Below are 22,353 nucleotides of genomic sequence, written 5' to 3'. Positions count from 1 at the left end.
CGTTCCACCCTAGGTAACTTCCGCTGATGTGCACGTGACTCTACATGCAATGATCGTCAAGAGGCGAGAAGTCTTGGAAGTTTGGTCGCAACTTGACACAATAGATGATTTGGTTTGTTTACAAGACTATAATTTGGATTGATCTAAATATTTGGTTAGAGTGTCTGTGCATTTTGCAATAGCCTAACAAAGCATGAGACAATGAACTGATTAATCGTTTCTTTTTGGGTGTTTTCAAGTTGTGGTTGACATTATCCCAGCGTTTGAGGAAATAATTATGGATCGGGAGCAAAATTTAATTACAACATCACAAGGAAAAGAAAACATGATGATGGAATCAGAGGAGGTGAAGATTACTCCCCCTGCACGTCCAAAGAAAGCTGGAAAACGCAATAAGACAGGCGATAACACATCTCTTCCTGCCTGCAACCAAGGTTCAACGATCACTAATGGCGGTACAAGCACCCAAGCTACGGAGAAATCGCTGAATCGAGATGTAAAAGAAAACAGGGAGCCTTTCAATGAAGAAAATTTATCAGAGAGAGAAGTGACAGATACTAAATCACTTGAAACAAAAAATGGAGTTTTAAAAGACAGCTGTGTGGGTGAAATTGTCTCGAGCGATGAAGGCTCCAATGGGACTTGTGTTGTGAATTCCTTCGCATGGTCGCATAATATAGCTGTCAGTGAAAATAATACCGAAGCAGCGCTGAGTTCAGTTAAAAATGCAGCGATTGAAAAAGATTCAAACCTAAGGAACGAGACTGAAGACGATAAGAAACTTCCTCTTGGCTTCGAAAATTCACGAGAAGAATGCGCAAGTCCTCAAGATGAAGAATCTTTTTTCTCAGCCGGTGAAGAGGCGGAAACTAACCAAGATTTGTCTTTGACATTGCCTGAAGCTGCGAAAATTGTGGTAGGACCGTCAACAACGTCAGAAAATATTGATGGCCCTGCTTTAGTAAACGGTGAAAACAGCAACGAAGCAACTGCTTTGACCGCAGACCACGAGGAAATTTGTGAATTCCAGAAGTCTGACCAGACTAATCAGAGATCAATATTTCAAGTTGTAGATGGATATTTGGAGAATATCTCTAATGTTAAGGAGCCGTCTCTGCAAACCATTGAAACCAAAACTTTATTTGCGGTAAAGGATGATGCCAATGTTTCTGACCTTGTCCCAACTGATTCCCCTGACAGTGATCTGCAGGTGGAGACAGAGGTTGGTGCAGTAGAGGAAACAGAACGCTCTGTCAGCGATAGCGATCAGGAGTGGTCCTCAAGTTCCTACACGAGCTCTGAGGGTGAATATGATGTAGGCTATGCAGAAGAAGCCCGTGGTATTCAGGAGGTGGGATGTTGTTCACTTTAATTTGATTTCTTCAAGCAGTAATTAGGTTAATTATAATTAAAATAATTCATTTTCAGTCTTCCTATAATGTAAATGATTGAGTTAATGATTCCAATACTGCTATAGCTGTTTGATATTTATTTTGCACCCAAATCAGGATTGAATGGGATTGTTCTTGTTTTTGATATGTGGTAAATCTGGCCTTATTCAGCTATGAAATCCACTTTGAAGAAGGAGAACATGAGAGAGAACCTCCCACTTCCTGTGCCCACTCACCTGCCCTTGACTTCCATGATACTCCTGCTCTCTATTTAGAGACGTTGCAGGTTAATGTTTTTGAAACAACAAAAGTTTTACATTTCTTATCTAGTTTCACCCTTTTAATGTTTTAGTTTTATGTCCCTTCCTCTGGCCTCTCTATGTGTGCATCTCCACCCCCTTATCTTAAGAGTAAATTGTGGAGGGTAGTGTTTAAATTTATATAGCTCAAGCATATTTCAATGTCTGAACACCATAGTTATTTTTGTAAAATAGTAGCATCTTCTGTTTGAATCAGTCTTTATTACTTTCAAACAGGAACAGAGTGCTGAACAATACAACTACAATGATGAAGTATTCCAAGTAGAAGAAATCCTGTCAGCTTTCCCAAATTTTACTCAGATTGTGAATGTTACAACAGATTCTGAGGATGACAGTAACAAAGGGGACTCATTGAACAACACCTTCAAAACAGTGGAGGATTCAACAGGAGAAAATAAAGCATCTCCATTAAACATTATGAGTGATAGTGAGGAAGATGATGCTGGAAGACAAATGCTTTCTCATTTTCCTCCTTCCGAGTGTCCAGTTATAGTGGATATCACTACAAATGATACAATTGGTGTTGGAAATAGCTCAAAACAGTCTCCAAAGGCTGAAGATGAAGCATGCAATGACAAAGGAACTTCAGCAGTATCCACCAAGGATGATATGGTTAGCACTAGGAATTCAGATCAAAGTGATGAAAATGTTTTTCTAACAGATGCCATGAATTCAAATTCTACTATAACTAACCTAATGGAAGAATCATGTGACACCAAAATTGTTGATGATTTAGAGAGTCAACCAGTTGAAAGGACTGGGTCATTTCCTTTGATAAGTAATAATGGAGTCTTGAAGGTTGCTGATACTGGACAAACACCAGTGAGTACAGGAAATGGAAATGAGGTCATGTCCCCTGATAGAAATGCTGAACAGTCCCATTCAGATGAGGCTAGAAAAAAGCTTGGAGAAACAATATCTGAGACATTAGATCTTGATAAAGAATTTCGTAATGTTTACAAAAATATTGAAAAATTAGAAATGATGAGTGAGAATAATGTTGAGTCAAGCAATGAATTTACAAATGAAACAAGCAAAGATGATTCTGGACAAAATGGAGAGGATTCAAAAACCATGGTCATTGCTGTTGATGGCACGGTGTCCACAGAACAAACTACCCATTGCAAAATAAAATGTGTAGTAACAAATGAATCAACCATGGACGATTGTGTGGATGGAAGAAATGACAAGGAAGTAAATGAAAGTGAAGAAGGTATAGATACTCCTTCTCCTGTATTGGCTAAAAGACGCCCAAGAAAGTTGAGAAATCCCAAAGGGTATTCCTTTGAAACAGAGTCAGGATTACTTAGTCCAGAAGATGATGTTCATGTAGAATTGAAGAAAATTCAAAACAGTGGCTCATTTAAGAGAGATGGGTCATCTGTATTGGCATCTGAATCTGAGGCAGATGGAATGTCCCCTGATGGACAGCAGCATGATGAGGTCACACCTTCACCTCCTCCAAGAGTAATAGCTGCCCAAAGCAAGAATCTAAGATATTCTTTGTCTTTTAGTACTGCAGGTAAACTTGATTTTAAGATCTGATTTTTCACCTAGTGAGATCTAACTAGATACATGAGCAGCCTGAAGAGTTAACGAGCTGTGTGTAAGACAAACTGTATGATATCTGCGATATGTATGCTTTGAAACTCTTTATGGGGGCCATTTCATCTTATCAACTGGGTTGATAATACCCTGTATGATGTAGTTTGTTGTGACATCAATAAGGAAGTATCAAATCAATTTTCCTTCTAGTTAAGTGTCTCTGTTTGACAGTAGGCTGCTGGAGAAGAAATTTTAAAGGCTTAAATCTTTCTTAAGATGTCTGAGTTATTCTTAAGATAAACTATCGAAGAAATAGCTGTCAATCATGTATTAAAAGCAATTGCATTTATAAATATTTTTGGTAAGTTATTTGTGTGGTTATCTTAGTACAGTAAATTTGGATTGTGGTCAGTGAAGTACCATAGAATGATTTTTACTTAAAGCTTTGTCAGGACTTGTCCTTTACAACTTGGAATTTTTTGTGTTTCCCTTTTTACAGCTGTTAGACATCCTCAAAGAGAGGTTGGTAAGCGTCCAAAACGTGGGCGATCAGAAAGGTCAATGACACTTCCAAACAATGTTTTTGATGTTGCATCTCGCCTTTTTACATCCAGTTCCTCAACTGAACCAATGGTATGTAAATGTAGCTACTTAAAGTGTTAATGATCTTTTAAGGGTTGAAGGATTTAACAACCCATTCATGCACTTTTCTTAAAGAGTTGATGGTACAATGCTGTTAGTTTTAATTTGTGGTTTGGTCTGACTCTGCAGTAGCTGGTCCATATCAGCTAAGCACTGCTAATAAATTCATTAAAAGCAATGAACAGGCAGAAAATTACAGATTTGAAGAAACTGGTAATATTTGACTGCCAATAATATTTTTGATTTTTCTTAAAGCACCAAGACCCTATAACCCTTATCACAGATAACATGCCGGGCACCTTTCCAGGCTTTCCAATCAATCGACGGGCACAGATAGCCTTGGAGTTATATACCACAGAGAGGAGTTACATCAGAGGACTGGAAACTATCGTCCAGGTGAGGTATAATGAGATACATGTGGTAAAGTGTATGCTATGTAACCAAAAAGGCTACTAATAACACATCAGACACAACCGAGAGTTAGCAAGGGTCTTGTATCCAAGATAAAGGGGGGGAAGTACATGTAACTAAAGAAACTGTCAGTGGTGCTGTGTCAGATGGGGTTATAAAAAGATAATTTGATTGTATCAACTGAGTTGCAAATGTGAATTAGCTGCCCCAAAAAGTTTCTAAAGCTAATGTTTTGAGTGTTAGCCCTTCTCTCTGTGGCAGGGTAACATTTGAAACATCAGCTTAAGGTTGCCCAAGTTACATTTGGTTGATAAAACCAATGGTCTGTTATCCTATTTGCCATAAAGAGATTGCTACAGTAGTTACTACTGTACTTACTGTCAGTGGTGCTGTGTCAGATGGGGTTATAAAAAGATAATTTGATTGTATCAACTGAGTTGCAAATGTGAATTAGCTGCCCCAAAAAGTTTCTAAAGCTAATGTTTTGAGTGTTAGCCCTTCTCTCTGTCGTAGGGTAACATTTGAAACATCAGCTTAAGGTTGCCCAAGTTACATTTGGTTGATAAAACCAATGGTCTGTTATCCTATTTGCCGTAAAGAGATTGCTACAGTAGTTACTATGGAACCATTTCTTAAAAGTGGGAGCCATAACCTGGCTGAATCTCAAAAGCTGCTTTTTTATTTGCCATGTTCACACCCAAGAACCCTCACATTGAGGTAAAAGGACAGAACCTACATTGTTCTTACACATGTGCACATTGGAAAAGTTTTTTTTCTTTCCTAATCAACATTTTATCTCTTTTATGTAGTTATTCATGAAGCCCTGCGAAGAAAACAAATTGTTGGACAAGAAGGAGATCAAAACAATGTTTAGTAATATAAAAGAGTGAGTCAAAGATAATTTGAAAATTTCATGACTTTCTTAATGTTTACTTTCATGACAGAGACTTGTTATTAAACCATGTTTTCTAATAAATTTTATTCATTGTTTCATGTTTAGTGACTTACATACTATGATCACCAGGGTATAAGCCACACTTGCAGATAAGCTGCACCTCATAGTTTGGCAAATCATGTTTCTGAAACACTTTTTTGAAAAGAAATTGAAAGAAATCACTTGAAGAGTGTTGAAAAAGTTGGTTTATTTTGCATACAGTTGCTAATGTTGAAAACAGAATACTGTGAACCCTTACCTATAATGTCAGCTGTAATAGTATGGAAATCATCTTTGCCAGCTCAGACTTATGTTTTGATTTTACTCTGGTATTGTTCAACCAGTATTTTTTCTTTCCATTCCTTTCTGATTTTCAATAGAGTTCCACAGAGAAACAGGAAATCTTTGGTTTGTTTGTTGGCTCATTTGTAGCTTAGAAGCCAAGCATTTGATCAGGAGAAGGGAAGGAGGGGACTTAAGTAGCTTTTGAAATATTAATTTTTATCACAGTACATGGCTAGGTTCCTTGTCAAGTCAAGTTTAGCTTCTCAATGTAGCATATAAAGGTATCCTAACAAGGAAGGTTCATAACACCAGCCAACGCAAGGAATATATTAAGCTTAAAATGCTTATGAACAAAAATGTCACTTTAGGAGCCACCAAACTTGCAAAAGCCATGATCAAATTATCCTTGTTTAGTTTTTGTTATGCAGACTTAAAAATGTTCAATAAATGGTGTCAATTTATGCAAATTTGTGGCATGTTTTCTAGATGTTCACACAGATGAGTGACACAATTGATTTTCTATGAAAATTTTTGGGAAAATGGTGTGGCTCATACACTGCTGTCTACAGTTATTTAATCTTTCGGTCATGTTTATGTAGCTAGCAAGACATAAGACTGTTGATTAACTGTTGATCAAGATGTCACCATGCTTATGGTCTTTCGGATTGTTTGACCTAGAATACAATGATGAATGTCTTCCATACTGGAGTAAAATGTTTTTCTGTATTTTCATTTATTAGTATCTTCCAAATCAACAAAGATGTCTTGTTTAATCTTCTTTATCTAATCAACCACTGGCATGACAAAGAGCAGTGTGTAGGGGACATTTTCACAGATGAGGTGGGTGGCTAAAATGATACACTCTTCAACATATTAATTGCATATAACAAGCTTCTGTTAAATAAACATTTAGGGTTCAGAATTCTACAAGACTATTCTCGAACTGAGGCATGATGAGGATGTTTTTCTTTACATTTCCTCTGAAAGCCAACTAAGGTTTTAAATAACATATGAGGACTAAACCAGATTCCTTGTGATAAACAATCAGACTGTGGGTTAGACTGACTGTAAGCCATACGAGAAGTGAAACTAAGTGGACCTCTTTATTTAATTAAGGAGAAATTGAGATAACTTCAAACTGATCCCTTTACTTGTTTGTCCTCTTCTTAGTCCAATTATTGACAGTACTCTTCAGTTATTAATAGTAGCTGATTGTTATTTTCCTTATTCAAGGTTATTGAACGAATGAAGAAGAAATATGCGGATTATTGTACTAACTACGATTCTGCAGAGACTCTTTACAAGCAAAAGATAAAAAAGAAGGAATTTGAAGCTTTTTTAAATGTAAGTACTATACTTCAAAATACCTGTGTCTTATTTTCAGCATTTTCTATTTAATAAATATGTCTATATGTACCTTTGACTAAGGTATGGTTTTGTGATTTAGAGGCAACATAGATTAACTGTGTTAATAATTTCCTTCAGTCATGCTACGAACATCCAGTTTGTCAGCCAGGGCTGAATCTTCCTGCATATCTGATTACAGTGGTACAAAGAATTCCAAGATATCTTCTTCTTCTGGAGGTTAGCACATTGTCAGTGATTCCTAATGTATTGCTTTACATACCAAATCCATATTATCTGAGCCTTTACTGCCCATGAGTGTTCAAGACAAAATTTCTCCTTACAGTATCAATGCAATATAAAGCAGGCAAGTAATGAGAATAAAGAAAAATATCAATCAGGGAATCATTAGTTGATCCAATATCAAGTTCTCTTAACTAACATGATAAGAATTGTATGCAGACAGTAAGGAGAATTACTATTGAGATCATGCGAGTGAAAGGGTTATGCAAGTTGATGCAGCAAAATTTTGTTATTTTTCTTTCAAGGATCTTTACAAAAGGACGCCAGAGAATCACCCAGACCGAAATAAATTGAACAAGGCTTTGAGTGCAATGGTAACAAGTGTATTCGTTTGATATACTAAGGTTTAAAATTTGTTATGGCAGCTCTTATAACTAACAGCTATTTTATGTACTATTCTTTTACTAAAGAGAAACACAGCAGCATTCATCAACAATCAGTTACAAACATCCATTGGCCAGAAAGCAATGGTAGAGTTGAGATCAAGACTTATAGGTTTGGAGGTGAGATTCAAAGCTATAATTGATGTTGTTAGCTCTGCTAAGTCAATGTTTGCATATCTTAGAGGTGCATATATCAAGAGATTAAACCATTTAATGATTAACAACTATTTGGTAAAGCCAAAGGGAATTTTATTGAATAATCCCAGAGATACAGAAGAGAGGATTATTCAACAATATTCACTGAGCCTGAGGTGAAAAATTGTTTTAGTATATTTGCTCAGGTGCCTTTGAATTCTGTTGTAAACTCATCAGTTGTTGATACCATCTTGATCCAATCGGTTTTGATTACTAGCATCCAGATAAGCAGCCAGTTTCCTCTAGAATGTAATGGGTTTAATTAATTCAATCAACAAAAACTTCATTTTTTTTCTTTTGAAAAGTGTTACCCCAAACTTAGTAGCATGTTTTGTGTTCTTCAGAATTGTAACTGTTTTCTATCACATTTTTCTTTTCTTCTGTAACACTGAGTTAGCTATTTTGAAATGTAGTGCCCCTGTTATAATCACCTCATGGAAGGTGAATGCAGTGGGATATGATGCAAACCTCAACCAATCAGAGCGCATGCATCTTTATAATCACTTCTGCAATTATACCAATCATTATTGATAACTGATGATATTTTTGATGATATTTTTGATGATATTTTTGATGGTGCAATTAATAATAGTTTCTTATACTGCATATGTCACTTAATAAGCATCTATTGTATAGATGCATTCTTCTGTTAATACTATATCATTTTACATATCAACAGGCATTTGAAGGTCAAGCTCTAATCAAAGAGGTTGATGTGGTCCTATCAGGCAAGAAGACTCGCAAGGTACTTATCCCCAAATTGCCCTCTGATGTTGACTTTTTATTCTTCAGCTCTTTGTCAAAACTCAAAGGCTTTGGGTGGATAGTAGATAGTTAGTTGATAGATACAGGCAGCCTGAGGACTGAATTACATATTTACAGTTATATAATACTACTGATATAGTTCTAATTTTACTATGGATGACAATATACAAATATTGATCTAATATGTGAAATTTAAACTATTAAAATAATAACCCTTAACTCTCTTGAGTGACTGAGACAGAATTTCTTGGTTATCTTCAGAGTGATTCTTACAGGGACAACTAATGGGAGCAACAAATTGTGGGGGAAATCTGACTAACCACTGGGCAATATGACCTCTGATGAACTGCTATGCATCTTAACTAGAAAATAGTAATAAATAGAATACTCATGATAAATTCATGTTTCTCAATGTACTAGACTTAAACAACCTTTTATATATAATATATGTATATATACATATATATGTGTGTGTGTGTATATATATAATATGATTATATCATGATCAATTCCTCCTTTTTAATCATTTTATTTTCTGTCCAGTGCTTGTTATTTGGTGACATGTTGGTGTTTGCTGTGAAGGGTGTCAGCAAGACTAGTGAAGTGGAGCAAACTCTTGAGCTGGCCACTCTGTGGTGCATGGATCTTGAAGGCAACAATCCACAATCAGGTAATAAAAATACTAATACTAATACTAACTTTTTACCAACTGATGACCCTTTGGAAGGCTCGAATTTACCTCAGGCCTACATATCTGGCTATATTAATTTAATATGTAATATTTTATCAATTGTTGTTGTCACATTGAGCTTGATAATTGGAAGGCTTGACTCCTGGCCAGTGGTTTAACCCTGACTGGTAGAAGTTTCTTGGAAAATTTAACTCTAACATCGCAGAGAGCAGGGATGGCTGAAAGGACCCATTTGTCTTTACCATGGCCTGGGTTCAATTCCTTACATCTGGCAGCATGTGTGGGTTGAGTGTGTAATTGGTTCTGTACTTTACACCATTGGTTTTCCAGGTTCTCCACCTTTCCCCCCTTGTGAAAACATTGATGCAACAAATTCCAGTTTCAACTGGAAAATGTTGATCAAAGAGCTTGTACTCATTGGAAATACCACTGCTGAATAAGCTCTGACTGAAAGCTGTGCAAGTTGATCATGTATATATAGTCTTTGCTTTAATTTTTGAAGTTGTGATTCATGTCAAAGAAACTTTTGGAAAGAGGAAAGATATCAAGTTGCAATCCAGAGAAGGTGTAGCATCATGAGGAAAATGCCCTTAAATCCTCTTAAATGCATCTCATGAACTGTCTTAAGAAGTAAGTGATTGATGAATTTGAACAATGAAAACTCGAGAGAATTCTGTCATTTTCTCAGGAAAGGAAGACTCTCTTGAAGTTTACACGCCAGAGCAGTCTTACTTTGTAGAAGCTGGAACTAAAACAGAGAAAAAAGATTGGCTTCAGAAGCTCAGGACAAGAATTGCCATGGCGTTACATGGAACAGAAGCAACAGACAAAGATGAGATTGGTATGTTTGTACAGAGAAATGGTTGTTAATTAAACCCTTGAAATGGTCCACTTTATGATGGAAAAATGAAATACGGATCAAAGCAAATGTTATTGTGTAATGATAACAAGATTAATGTTTCAGTTGTTTGAGCATCAACCAGTTCTATTGTTGGCTTCTTTCATGACTCCAAACAAGGCCCATTGGATATTGTTTATTCAGGGTGTGTTTTATCATGTTGTATAAACTTTGCATGTAACCAGGTGAACTGATCATGTTGATTATAGTGTTAAAACTGTTCAGTTTTTCTAAGACTTAAAGTGTCCGCTAGAGGACTCTATCTAAGAGCCATTGTCTCCTTTACAGTAAAAATGAATGCAAAGAAAGAAACATTTGTATTTTAAGTAAAAGTCCCCTCAATACCTACTCCCTGTTATTGCAGGGTGTACTCCAACAATGGTTTTACTGCTTTAATTATGAATCTTGTAAAGGTAGCTTAGCACTTTGAAGTGTGGGGCAGGACTCACTACATATGCCAAATGCATATCTTAACGTGCATTTTCTAAAAACAATTTTAATGTTTGCTTTTTGACTACAGGCCTGAGTTGACTTCACTCAGTCCTATTACCATTATTAATTGCCATTTCTGTATTGGGATTTAAAAAAATTGGCCACATGTACCTTTAGTCTTTGAATGGTGAAAAGTTGCTAATTCTGTTTGATATTCAGAGACACGCAAAGGTACTTTCACCTACAAGGATGGACGGCACTTTTGTGGTAATTTTGTTTCAGGAAAAGTAAGTGAAAGAAAAGATCAAATAACTTTAGTAGTAATCTTTTTCTTGTGGTAGTTTCAAGTTCCTCTTTTGTTTTCAATAACTGTGAGCCAAAGGTTGAGTGACTGTGGTCAAATTATAGGGGAATTTGAGTTATGAATCATTTGAAGACATTCACTGATCCAGAGAGGAATTATTGCTTTAGTTTTGACAAGTCACTGGGTTTAAGAAATTGCAATGCAGCTATTTTGACAATCATGGAATCAGTACAAGTAGTATATTTACTTAAAGTTGAAACTCACCCCCTTAATTTGCTACTAAATGGGTTTGATACTTAGCAAGTTAATATGCATGAACACCAGATTTCTACAAAATCCTACACAGAAACTTCCATTGTTGTTGACACCCAAACAGAAACAGTTCAAAATGGTCATTGACAAGATTTAAACCTCACCATATTTCTGCAATGCAGAATATTGAATGAAATATTTAAAAATTTTTCTTTTTCTTTCAGAGGAGTGGTGAAGGCACACTTTCTTGGCCAAATCAAGCCAGATATCAGGTATCTTTGCAATTCTCTTGGCAACTGAAATTATTATCAAATGATTTATGTGGCAATTATTGTCTTGAAATGATTCAATTAGGAGCCAACCAACTGGCTTAGTTCTGTTGGGTGCAGAGTTTTGTATGTAAGGTTATTTTCGTTTACCTGGACTTTCACATCAACTTTGGAATATAAGATAGATGGTGCATACACAAGAGTGCTTCGCACTGCCCTAAACAAATCCTGGAAAAATCACCCAACCAACAAGGAACTATATGGCAACATCCTCCCCCCCCCTCCCTATCAGCAAGTCAATACGCAAACAAAGACTAAGGTTTGCTGGACATTACTGGCGCAGCAAAGATGAACTAGCAGGAAATCCACCACTCTGGAGACCAAGCCATGGCAAACAAGCATCAGGACACCCAAAGAGAACATATGTCGACCAACTGACGGATGTTACAGGATACAGGATGGAAGAATTCCCAAATGCTCTGAATAACAGACAAAAATGCAAGAAACGTGTCATGGAAAACCGAGCAAGCTCCACCTGACGATAATTATGATTTTCGTTAAGAGAAAAAGATTGCAGGACAGTTAAATTATAAACTAAGGATAATTAGGTTGTAAGACGCAGGGTGTGGTGCTGGAAAATTAAGTTTTAAAAGGTGAAGCCTGATTTCTCATTATTTTTTTCAGGGTAACTGGGAGGATGATGATCGCAATGGTTGGGGAGAGTTGACATACAATAGTGGAGACAAGTACAGAGGAGATTGGTTGGATGATAAACAGCGTATGTACACAATGTTCACGCAAAGGAAGATCTCTGACTCATCCCTGACTGTTAGATACTTACTGTCTGGAGGTTTCTTTTTCTTCTTTTTATTTACACATTGTGATCACGTATCAAAGGAACATTTGAGGAGGAAGCATCTAATTGTCATATGGGTAATAAGGCGTGGGCTGGTTGTTAACTGTTATAAATTCAAATTGTGTATTGGAAAATGAGGGCTTCTGTATCACAAGAAATACCAGTAGGTGAAACCTTTCATTATTTAAAGCTCATGCATTGTTAAAGGACATACTATGAATTTTTTTTAAATTAAATTTTGAATTATATAGAATACGTCAAAGGGTAGTTTGTGCTTCTTTTGTGAGGGAAAATTCAATTTGTAGACAAAATCCTTCGTTCCTCTTTAGTATATAGAAAGGCAAAAAAAGAAAAAATTCTGCCTTTGAACATGAAACGCAGTAAAGGGTTGGAACAGTGTGTGAATTGCAATCATGACATGGTTATTTTTTGCACTTTGATACAGATGGCGAAGGAGTAATGGAATATACAAATGGTGACATCTACAGAGGACAGTGGTACGAGGGTGACATGCATGGCCAGGTAATGTGTATTCAAATATAACCATATTTATTGTCATCTTATTGTAGTATCGTTATAATTAATGAGCAATGATAACAGTTTTTCAGCCAAAAAAAAAAACAAATGATATTCCGAAACATAAACCTCAGACCTCTCGATTTTATAATCTGATGCAAAAAACAGACATAGAGGTTGGGTGTGGGAAGCGACAATGTTTGAAAGTAAAAATATAGAGATGGTAAATATTGAGCTTACTTGTCAACCAGAGAAATACATCCAAAGATTTGGGGTTGGTTTCCTCTCGGGGTACTCAGATTTTGTTCTTTGTCACATATTCGTCACTTAATCTGTTAACTGAGCTTGTAATTAAGCTTCTCTCTTTTTCCTTCCAAAACTGTTATTTAATAATTCGTTGTTTTTTTAGGCTTGCGGTTGTTGAGCAAATGGTATGTCAAGTTAATTGAGAATGGTTGGTGCTTAGCGTGTGTACATCAAGTTCGGGATACACGCGGAAAGTTTGAAGAGCACGAGAGAAGCGTAAGCGCATAAGCGCGCTATGTTTCAAATACGATAGACATCCATACATTTTGAAGGGTGTTTTTTTTTTTCTTTTTAGGGTACCATTACCTTCAAAAATGGAGATGAGTTCTCTGGGAAGTTTTTTCACAATGAAATCGAAGGGTATGGAGAATTGTGTTGTTTCAGTGGATTGACTTACAAAGGGGAATGGACACGGAGCAAGGTAGGGTTGGTAGGGTGCCAAGTATGTATAGTCTAAATGTCTCCCGTGTTAATGTTAGTTTAGTCATAGCCTTAAGAGCAGCCGTAATTTTGACGAGCGTGTACTCAGTACGTTCTTCGTGGAAATTTTAGCTGCCATCTTTGATTATTGAGCCAGTTGAAGGCTGGGGAGAGAAAGAAACTGGTACCTAGGGGGCGAGTGACGATCAAAAATAAGGGAAGGGGAGGGGTTGGGGCAAGAAGAACTTCTTCTCGCCTTTACAGTGAACTCTAACTCTAGATCAAGCTTGTAACGTTAGCTCGCTCTAATAAGACGCCTGCACTCCAGGATAGGTCAGTCATGGCACATTATCCATCATGACTTATTCAGTACTTGGTGGGGTTAGATTAAACTGCGCATGCGTGTTTATGACTTATCCACTGAGATTCAGTAAGTTTGTGTTGTTAAATTCATCGGCGCATGCGTGCTTCATATTCTTTTTGTGTACGCTGTATAGATGCACTGAGGCGTAGCAGAGGGATTTTCTCCTAAGACAATAATAAAACTGGTGACAATGTTGTTGTTTTTATCGGCTTATGCAACAGCATGAATACATCGAGATAATAAGGGCTTTGGAAGTAAAGAGAGCAATCAAGAAGTTACACCTCGAGCAACGCTTACGCATTTGTCGTGCTTTCCAACCTTCCCACATGCTCTGTATGGTGATGAACGCACAGCTAATAAATAAACCTCTACCCCTAGCTTAGTAAAGTGAGTGTGTAGGATCTCATATATGTACGGTTGGTGTGTCTGCAGTCTTTACGTATGCTTAGTCATTTGGAAGGCTGTTTATAAACAAACGATATTGCCTCATCTTAATTTATTCTTTCCACAGAAACATGGTAAAGGGTGGATGCAGTTTCCCAGTGGTGACGTTTACAAGTGAGTGGAAACGATAAATGATAAGGTTCAAATAAAAGTCAGCGACTGACGTCAAATTACAAGCCCGTCATCAGGCCATGGGACGCGTGCGGCAGAAGCCACGAAATGCGAGCTGTCGAGTGAAGTTTGCGTGACCTCTCGCACGGCTGCATCGCTCTCTAATAAGAAACCCACGGGCTTCGCCGTGTGTGGCGCAACATGAATTTAGAGGCTGCTCTTAGACTAACATAATGCCTACTTTGAATTTTTTTTTATCATTAGATTACATATAACTGTGAAAATTGAAGGGTAAAAATAAAATATGGGAGGGGGAGGGTGTGTATTTTTCAAAGTCTCGTTGCCTCACCTTGCTTTGTTTTGTTTTACAACGACTAACCTTGCAATCATCTAAACATAAGTTAAGGGACCTAGATAGAATTTCTCCTTACCATATCTGTACAATATCATGCAGACGATTGATGAGAATAAAGAAAAGTATGAATTATGGGATTACTAATTGATCCGATACCAAATTCTCCAAACTAACATAGTGAGAATTGTTTGGCAGACAGAAAGGAGAATTACTAATGAGATCTTGGGATTTAAAGGGTTAAAGGGAACCAACGATCGTGTTGTGTCATAGACCGGGCAAGGTAAGGCTGAAAAGGATTGGGGTTTGTGATAGCAACCGACGTTTTAACAACCATAAGAGAAGAGATGATCTTGGTTAAAGCAGCCCTGCTGCTGGTATGCCTGGCTCATTGTCAAGCAGATTGGACTCTCACCGTGGGGGCGTGGGGGATATTGATCCTGGTTCTTATAAAGGACACTGTTACTGACTCAATGAGCCAACATCTAAATCAGGGAAGAGTCACCAGCAAATTATTAATGAAATATGTCAAAATGCTTTAGGGTAACTGTGATGATCTGGAATGTCATCCTTCCATCCAGAAGCACTGACATTTGGTATGCTCCAACAGCTGTGTGCCATTTGACTTGTCATGTACTTGCCATTAAAAATCCTTCTGTTTTCTTGTTTGTCTTTTGTAGTGGTCAGTTTGCTAATGATCGGATCAGTGGACACGGAGAGATGCATTATGTTGATGGCTCTGTGTACAAAGGACAGTGGATGGAAGATCAGGTTTGCGATCAAGATCCGTTCACAGTATCTTCAGTTTCTTCATTTTGCGTTGTTTTCTACCCCTCTTTGATTAATTTGTCTTCTCGCCCGCTCGGGAAGCCATTCAGAACACAGGGTTCTCTTCATCTTTCCCGTTCGCGGAGTCAGCCCACCGTCTAAATTTTCATTTATGGAGTTAGCTCTTTCAAGTGTTGGTCGTAAGCAACGTAAATCGGCTCTTGGCTTTGATTTATTTTAGCGGGGAGGGAACGGTGACTACAGAAGGGCTGATGGAACTCATTACGTTGGAGGATGGAGCGGAGATCATATCACAGGCAAAGGATACATGAAGTACGCCAATGGTGACTGTTACGACGGAAACTGGTTTAAAAACACGGTAAGCACCGCTGTTTGTTCTTGTTCTTAGAGTTACGTAACATAAGCGAAGGGATCATGATTTGGCAGTATTACGTTTTGTTGTTGGCTCGTAACTTCGAATTCTTTTAACCCTTAACTCCCATGAGTGACCAAGACAGAATTTCTCCTTACAGTATCAGTACAATATCTAGCAGACAATTGATGAGAATAAAGAAAAATATTAATTAGAGGATTATTAGTCGATCCAATACCGAATTCTCCAAACTAACATCACAAGAACTATATGGCAGACAGAAAGGAGAATTACTTATGAGATCATGGGAGTTAAAGGGTTAATGCGGACGTGTTCTTTGCGAGTGGGCACCAAAATGACTCGTCAAATGTTTACCGCCACATTGAATTTTAGAGCAGAGGAAGGTTTGGTAGTGAAAGAAATTACTCCCGTAGGTGGGGGGGAGGAGATCGCAAGATAGGCAAGAAGAAGGCAAAGGGTGGGATGATGCCCCGCCCCTTTCCGTCCATTCTTAACCGGAGTCAAACAAAGCGGCCTAGTGAAGAATCGCGTGATTGTTTTGGTTACTCGCTCTCTCCAACAAGACGTCTGCACTGTAAACTAAAAAAACAACTGGTAACAGTTTCCAGTCTTATTTGAACCGTTTGGTATCCCATGATAGTAATTTTGTGTGTTGATGTTTACAGCGGTTTGGTCAGGGAGTTATGAAGTACAGCAATGGTGATGTTTACGAGGGAGTGTTTGAATATGACTTGCGCAGTAAGACGGGAAGGATGACGTACAAGGACGGATCAGTGTATGACGGCTGTTGGAACAATGGGCTGGTAACTAGGCGGATCACTTCTTTGACAATTGATTTTGTTAGTCTCGTTGACTTTGTTTTATCACGTCACGTCGCAACTTTGATCCTTAATTAATTTTTTTTTTAATTAGCACCACGGAAAAGGTAAAATGACATACAGCGACAAGAAGAGTGTGTATGAAGGTAGGTTTTTGTTGGATCGTTCCTGCAATTTTGACATAAAACTGACCACATATCAACCGTTTGAGTACTTGTTTGAATATCATATAATTTGTCAAAAAGCATAATAAAATGGACATGATCTTTGGAAAATCAGCCTCGGATGGTTCCAAGAGAAACACCAGGAAACTACGACATTATATCTTCATTGATATTTAAATTTGAAATCAAACTGAATTTCATAAAACACGCTATCCTCAGAGACGTGTTCCCCCCCCTAAAAAATATTAGAAAATTGTTAACAGAATCTTAGTTTTTAGGTTACTTTCTTCAGTTCTACCATTGATTAAAGTTGGAAAATTTGGTGACTCTTTCAGGAGAATGGATGTTAGGTATGAGACATGGTGAGGGAAGATTGAAATATTCCAACGGAGCTAGTTACACTGGTCACTGGGAGTTTGACAAGGTATGGGGAATTAGGTCTAACTTTGCTTAATTTTGTTCCTCCTTAGCCAACAGAAATAACAAAATGTGGAAAATTACGAGTTTTTTGTTGTTTCAAGTAAGAGAGAGAGCTAGTCTAATTGCTGCGAAAGCCTACCACAGTGACAAAATACGTTTTGCTCAGTTGGAGGTTCAATTTAGCTGTTTGTTGTGTGTCCTTGATACGATTGGCTATTTCTGAGATGATCCACTATTGCGGTATTTTTGCTTTAGATCGCTTTGAGATCGGTGTTCAAAACTCGGCCCACCCTCTCGACCAATCAGATGCAAAACTAAAACCAATCGTGACGTGATCATTGCTGGTTTCCCGCGCCACAGATAGTTTCCTTGTATTTTCTTCGCGTTCTCATTGGCTTCCTGTGGTATTTTCCCCCGTTCTAATTGGCTTCTCTAATAACTTTGTTTCTGGTCTCATGACACTCAATTGAAATGCGCTCAATTTTTAAATAGGATTGAACCAGGTTTTAAAATCTTGAGTCTTCTCCATTTGTTGTGAAGTCGATCAAAGCCAATTTTTGCCCTTTATTCTTTCTTTTCCAATGAATTAACAGCGAAACGGACGTGGAATGTATACAGACCCTTCTTCTGGCTATCGTTATGAAGGTAACTTAACCATTTTGTGGTGTCCTGTACGTGGTCAATGGGGGGGGGGGGGGAGGGAGGGGGGATATTACAAGTTTGGTTTTGTCAACTGAGATGACCTCAGATGATAATGTAGATAGGCCACCGTAAGGAGTTTATTGAGCTGACTTTTCGAGCATTGGCTCTTCGTCAAAGCGAAGGGCTAGAAACGTCAGCTTAATAAATTCTTGCGTGTGTTGTTAGATACTTCAGTGTAATTACCATTTCACTCCGTTGTAAAAGAGAATTATTTTTAACAATCACTCAACGCAAGTTCACAGTTTTCCAAAACTAACGGTGATGCCTAGTTTTGAAAAGGCCCAAAAAGCTCTAAGGGTATGTTGTTGATCTTTGAGGTTCCGTAAAATTTAACATTTTCTGTTGATTTTGCCTTTTTACCTTAGGGGAGTGGAAGAATGGACACAAACACGGCAAAGGTGTCGAAAATACTCCTGAGGGAGCATACGAAGGCGAATGGAAAGATAATATGGTAACTTGATGTTAACAAATTTGAGTCATTTCGGTGAACAGTTTGAACCCTTGGGCAACAAGCAACTGTTTGACAGGGTAGCTCTGACAAGAACTACTTTTTTGACAGCCTTGGCGAATGTCATCACATTAAAGGGAGGGGTTGTTCGTCAGTTGAGTGTGATAAGTTTCAAAACTGCCTGTCACTAATACCGATAGCAGTCCTTTTGATTTATAGCGGAGCTCGCAGAGCGTAGCCCCATAATTATACTAAATGGTAGTAGTAACCCGTCAAGCCGAAAAAAATTGGACTTATGACCGTACGGGCGTCTGTACAAGGTGCTACTTTTAACATGCGTGGTCAACTGTACCGCGGGCACGCCAACGCCACGGCTTTGTCCAGTAGTCCAGTGGTCAGTGCACTGGGCTCCGAGTTGGACGACACGGGTTCCAGTCCTGGCCGGGGCAAGGCGTTGTGCCCTTGAGACGTGCGGGAAAAACAAAATGCGAGCTCCGCTTTTAGGCTTATTTTCAGTACTTTTGCTAACGAACCGACTTTCACGTATTGCTGTTTTATTCATCAGATCAATGGTGTTTTTCGTACAAGAATTTTTAATTGTCTTTTTTTTTTTCAGCGCCATGGCCAAGGGCGGGAAATATCGGTTTGTGAAACGGAATTTGAAGGAAAATGGAAGGAAAATAGAAAACATGGAACAGGCACTAAAAAACTGAAAAATGGGCGAGTGGAAGGGCAGGTGAGCATTGTCAATTAAAATGAACTTACTGTTTGCTTACCTTATATTTTACATTTTGCGTAATGCGGTCTTCTCACTCTTCTCGGCCGTGCTTGTCAGTAAGTGACCGTCTGGTCAAATCGTGTGTCAAAAAACTCTCTCCAACGCTTCTGCAGCTCAAATTCCTTAAGCTACTATTATTCCATAAACTACCCGGGTCGACCACTTTCGTGGCCGGCAGAAATTTTTGTGTCAAGTTTCTGATAAGAAACAGCTTGTGCAGAATCCTTCCGTTACTCCACACTAAGATAATTTAAAAGGAAAAAATGGATATAGGATATGCTATACCGTATATAGTAAGTTTTTTGTTTTATTCGTCTCCTAAGCGACCACTCTCTTTAAGCGACCACCTTTTCCAGTGCCAAGGTTAGGCGCGTGAGAGGAAATTATTTTGAACTATAGGTACTCCTTTCACTTGGTATGGATGAAAGAAGTTGAGAGTACTCCATATTTGTGTGTTTCTAGGTCTGGGAAGAGGGCAAACATGTGGATATATCGAGTATTGACGTGATAGAACTGCCCCTCATCCAGAGGAGATGATAATAATTTATGTTACCATCCCGAAATTTGAATCAACAATTCCAAGGATTGAGAATTTTCTAGCGAAGAGATCAAAGGAATGATGAGATTTTTCTTTTACCCCTGCTTGACCAGGTGTAGATATTGCTCTCCCCTGCCCCGTTCGATAAAAGACCCACTTCAGTTTGGCAAGGTATTTTTTTAGGGAGGGGGGGGGTTTCCTATACTGCTTATCTACCAACGTTTGTTGAACCTCTTTTTTCGCTTACTACAATGTATGAGGTAGTGCTAGGAGTGATAGGACAATAAGCTGCAGAAATTTTAGTTTTTTTTAAATGTTTTATTTTTATTAATTCAACTTATATTTAAGGATAGATCGTCACATAAGACTTAGGAATAAAACTGTTTTGTACAAAACGGTAACTTTTGCTTGCTGTTAGTATTTGCTACTTGCTACAGTATTTAAAGGAAAATGAAAGTTTTTTCGTATGCAATTTGGGGTAGAATAGCTATCAACAGATTTAAAAGATTGAGTGTAGAAGAAAGTATTGAGTTAAACTAAGGTTAACATTTTGAGATGTTCGTCAGAAAGAAATAAGTTAAAAATTGGAGATTAGTCAAATACATTGATGGAAATAATGATAATGATGATAAAAAGCCGGGTTTTTTTTCTGTAGTAGTGAGGGAAGGAAACACATTATTATTAAGTTCCGCATTTTTTATTTGAAACTTTTCCCTTAAACTATGGATAAAAATGGTTATTATTAGACAGTGAAGCGCGAACAACTTGAATTAAGCACTTTCATCTAATTTTTTAAACCAGGAACCATGTAATGTGTGTTTGACGTTATTTTTAAGTGAAACCTTACATGAAGCAGCACTCTATTGTACTCTCACCCTGAGCAGTTGTGTCTTTGTAAACCGATGACATATTTTCTCTATTTTTTGATTTGTGTTATAGATGCTTTGGTTATCTAAGAAATCCAAATATTTTTATTATAACAGGCATTAGAAGTTCTTAACTTGGAAGGTTTTTCGAATCAATACAAACGTAGGCTCACAGAGTAAAGAGCTATGTATAATTTAACTGATCTTGGTCTGGAACACCTATCAAAAAAGCTTAGTACGGGTTATTGTAGTTTTTGTTACGCAAAAAGACCTTAACAATAAAAAGCTCGTGCAGCATGTTCAGCCAATTAGAGAACATGATACACTGTAAACCAATCCTATTCACGTGAAAACCTCTGTCATAGTATTGTCTCGTTCTCTCTGGAGTACCGAGTACTTTCCCTTCCATCAGTGTTTTCGGGAGTTACGTGACCTTGAGGTGTTCCAGGCTAATTAGAAATGCAAATAATTTAGGATTTTTAAAGGAGTTATCGAAAGACTAATTCAAATGATGGAAATATCGAGTGGGTGAATTTTGCAGTTCCAAGACATATTAAAAGATGGGTTATTCATTTAAGAAAATATATAAAAATATGTTTACAGCAAAGACACGAATTTTAGTTTACGGTATCCCCTTTTTTTACCCAAGTCACTTAGACAAAATGAACAAATCACATTATAGGAAAGGAACAGTGATTCCAACCAATTCAGTTTGACCAATTAGTGCAGAGGACCAACGCAAACAGAGACGACAATGAATTTATATCAAGTTTTATTACGCGTGTCCTTTAGTCGGATTGTTTACTTTAGCGAAGGGACCCTGTTAACCTATGTAGACTTGTAGTTCTTCGTTGGGAATTTGAGACCAATTGGTTTCTTTTTCCTTGAGGAGGAAAGAAGGAAAACAGATCACAGAAAATTTTCACCTGTTACTATTGTTGTAAATGAGCTTCTTGATTGAGTCAATAATTGTAGACTTTGACGATGAAAGCTAATCGAAATTCTATTAACTGTAAATTGTAATTAAAATAAATGTCTATGCTATAGGCCGAGGTAGTTTGTGCTGGCACAAAGTAAATTTAGCAAAATAAATAATATGGATGCAAAACGTAGTTTGGAGAAGGTGGAAAAATAAAATAGCTTTTTTGCAACTCTTTGTACTCTTGCTTGGTTCTATCACGGTGTTGACTATCCTCCCATTGTTCTATGCATTCTTAGATACATTTTTCCTTATCACAGGATTTCTCTTCTTTTCCAGTTTTGTGTATTAGAAGTTACCATGTTGATATGAAGTATTTCGATGACTCTTAAAAGGTCTTTTTCGCGCTATGGCATATATGTTTACAAGACGGTGTTTTCACTCGCAAAAGGCAAGAAAAGTTTTATGCCCACATTGGAAAACAGGTGCTTTATTTCCTGTTTCAGTAATTTCTTTTCCACAACCTCTGCTACCCTGATCCAGCAGAGCGGGCGCTAGTAATAGGAACGAGATATACGCTTCCATGGAAACGATTGGCTTCATTCTTAGGCATGCCCATTTAAGGTTGTTCATCGCATGATACAATGAACAGAACAGTTTCTCCAAACTACCATATTAGTCGAATAAGTGCCGCCCCGAAAAAGCGTCTCCCTCGAATAAGCTCCGCATTTGAGGCAGAAATTTAGTAGGCGGCACCTTGAGTAATCGCCGCATTTGGAACAGAAAATTTAATCAGCGCTGCGGT

The 22,353-nt window shown here is 37.7% G+C and overlaps 1 protein-coding gene across 1 annotated transcript; it reads left to right on the top strand.

Moving 5' to 3' along the window:
* The first annotated feature begins 25 nt into the window (after positions 1 to 25).
* LOC113679842 (uncharacterized) lies at positions 26 to 21,780 on the top strand. The gene is made up of 28 exons (XM_027196815.2): positions 26 to 1,351; positions 1,928 to 3,233; positions 3,756 to 3,889; positions 4,154 to 4,294; positions 5,119 to 5,195; positions 6,269 to 6,368; positions 6,762 to 6,872; positions 7,014 to 7,112; positions 7,421 to 7,489; positions 7,586 to 7,678; positions 8,433 to 8,498; positions 9,062 to 9,188; positions 9,898 to 10,050; positions 10,759 to 10,826; positions 11,320 to 11,367; positions 12,049 to 12,142; positions 12,666 to 12,742; positions 13,338 to 13,463; positions 14,338 to 14,384; positions 15,414 to 15,504; positions 15,743 to 15,880; positions 16,561 to 16,698; positions 16,808 to 16,859; positions 17,213 to 17,301; positions 17,891 to 17,942; positions 18,365 to 18,450; positions 19,064 to 19,183; positions 19,688 to 21,780. The coding sequence occupies exons 1-28, from the start codon at positions 278 to 280 to the stop codon at positions 19,760 to 19,762; spliced, it is 4,851 nt and encodes a 1,616-aa protein (XP_027052616.2). The 5' UTR covers positions 26 to 277; the 3' UTR covers positions 19,763 to 21,780.
* Positions 21,781 to 22,353: the final 573 nt, after the last annotated feature.

This window comes from Pocillopora damicornis, chromosome 2 (assembly GCF_964200805.1).
Source record: "Pocillopora damicornis chromosome 2, jaPocDami1.2, whole genome shotgun sequence".
Classification (NCBI taxonomy): Eukaryota; Metazoa; Cnidaria; class Anthozoa; order Scleractinia; family Pocilloporidae; genus Pocillopora; species Pocillopora damicornis.
Note: the sequence above shows the minus strand (reverse complement) of the source record. Positions and strands in the feature narration are given on the sequence as shown.

What these genes read in the sequence shown, in the direction of transcription:
- LOC113679842 (XM_027196815.2), top strand. Translation starts at nt 278, where the DNA reads ATGGATCGGGAGCAAAATTTAATTACAACATCACAAGGAAAAGAAAAC. An exon ending in CCCAGTGGTGACGTTTACAA is followed by an intron (nt 14,385 to 15,413) that starts GTGAGTGGAAAC and finishes TGTCTTTTGTAG; the next exon opens with TGGTCAGTTTGCTAATGATC. An exon ending in GCTGTTGGAACAATGGGCTG is followed by an intron (nt 16,699 to 16,807) that starts GTAACTAGGCGG and finishes TTTTTTAATTAG; the next exon opens with CACCACGGAAAAGGTAAAAT.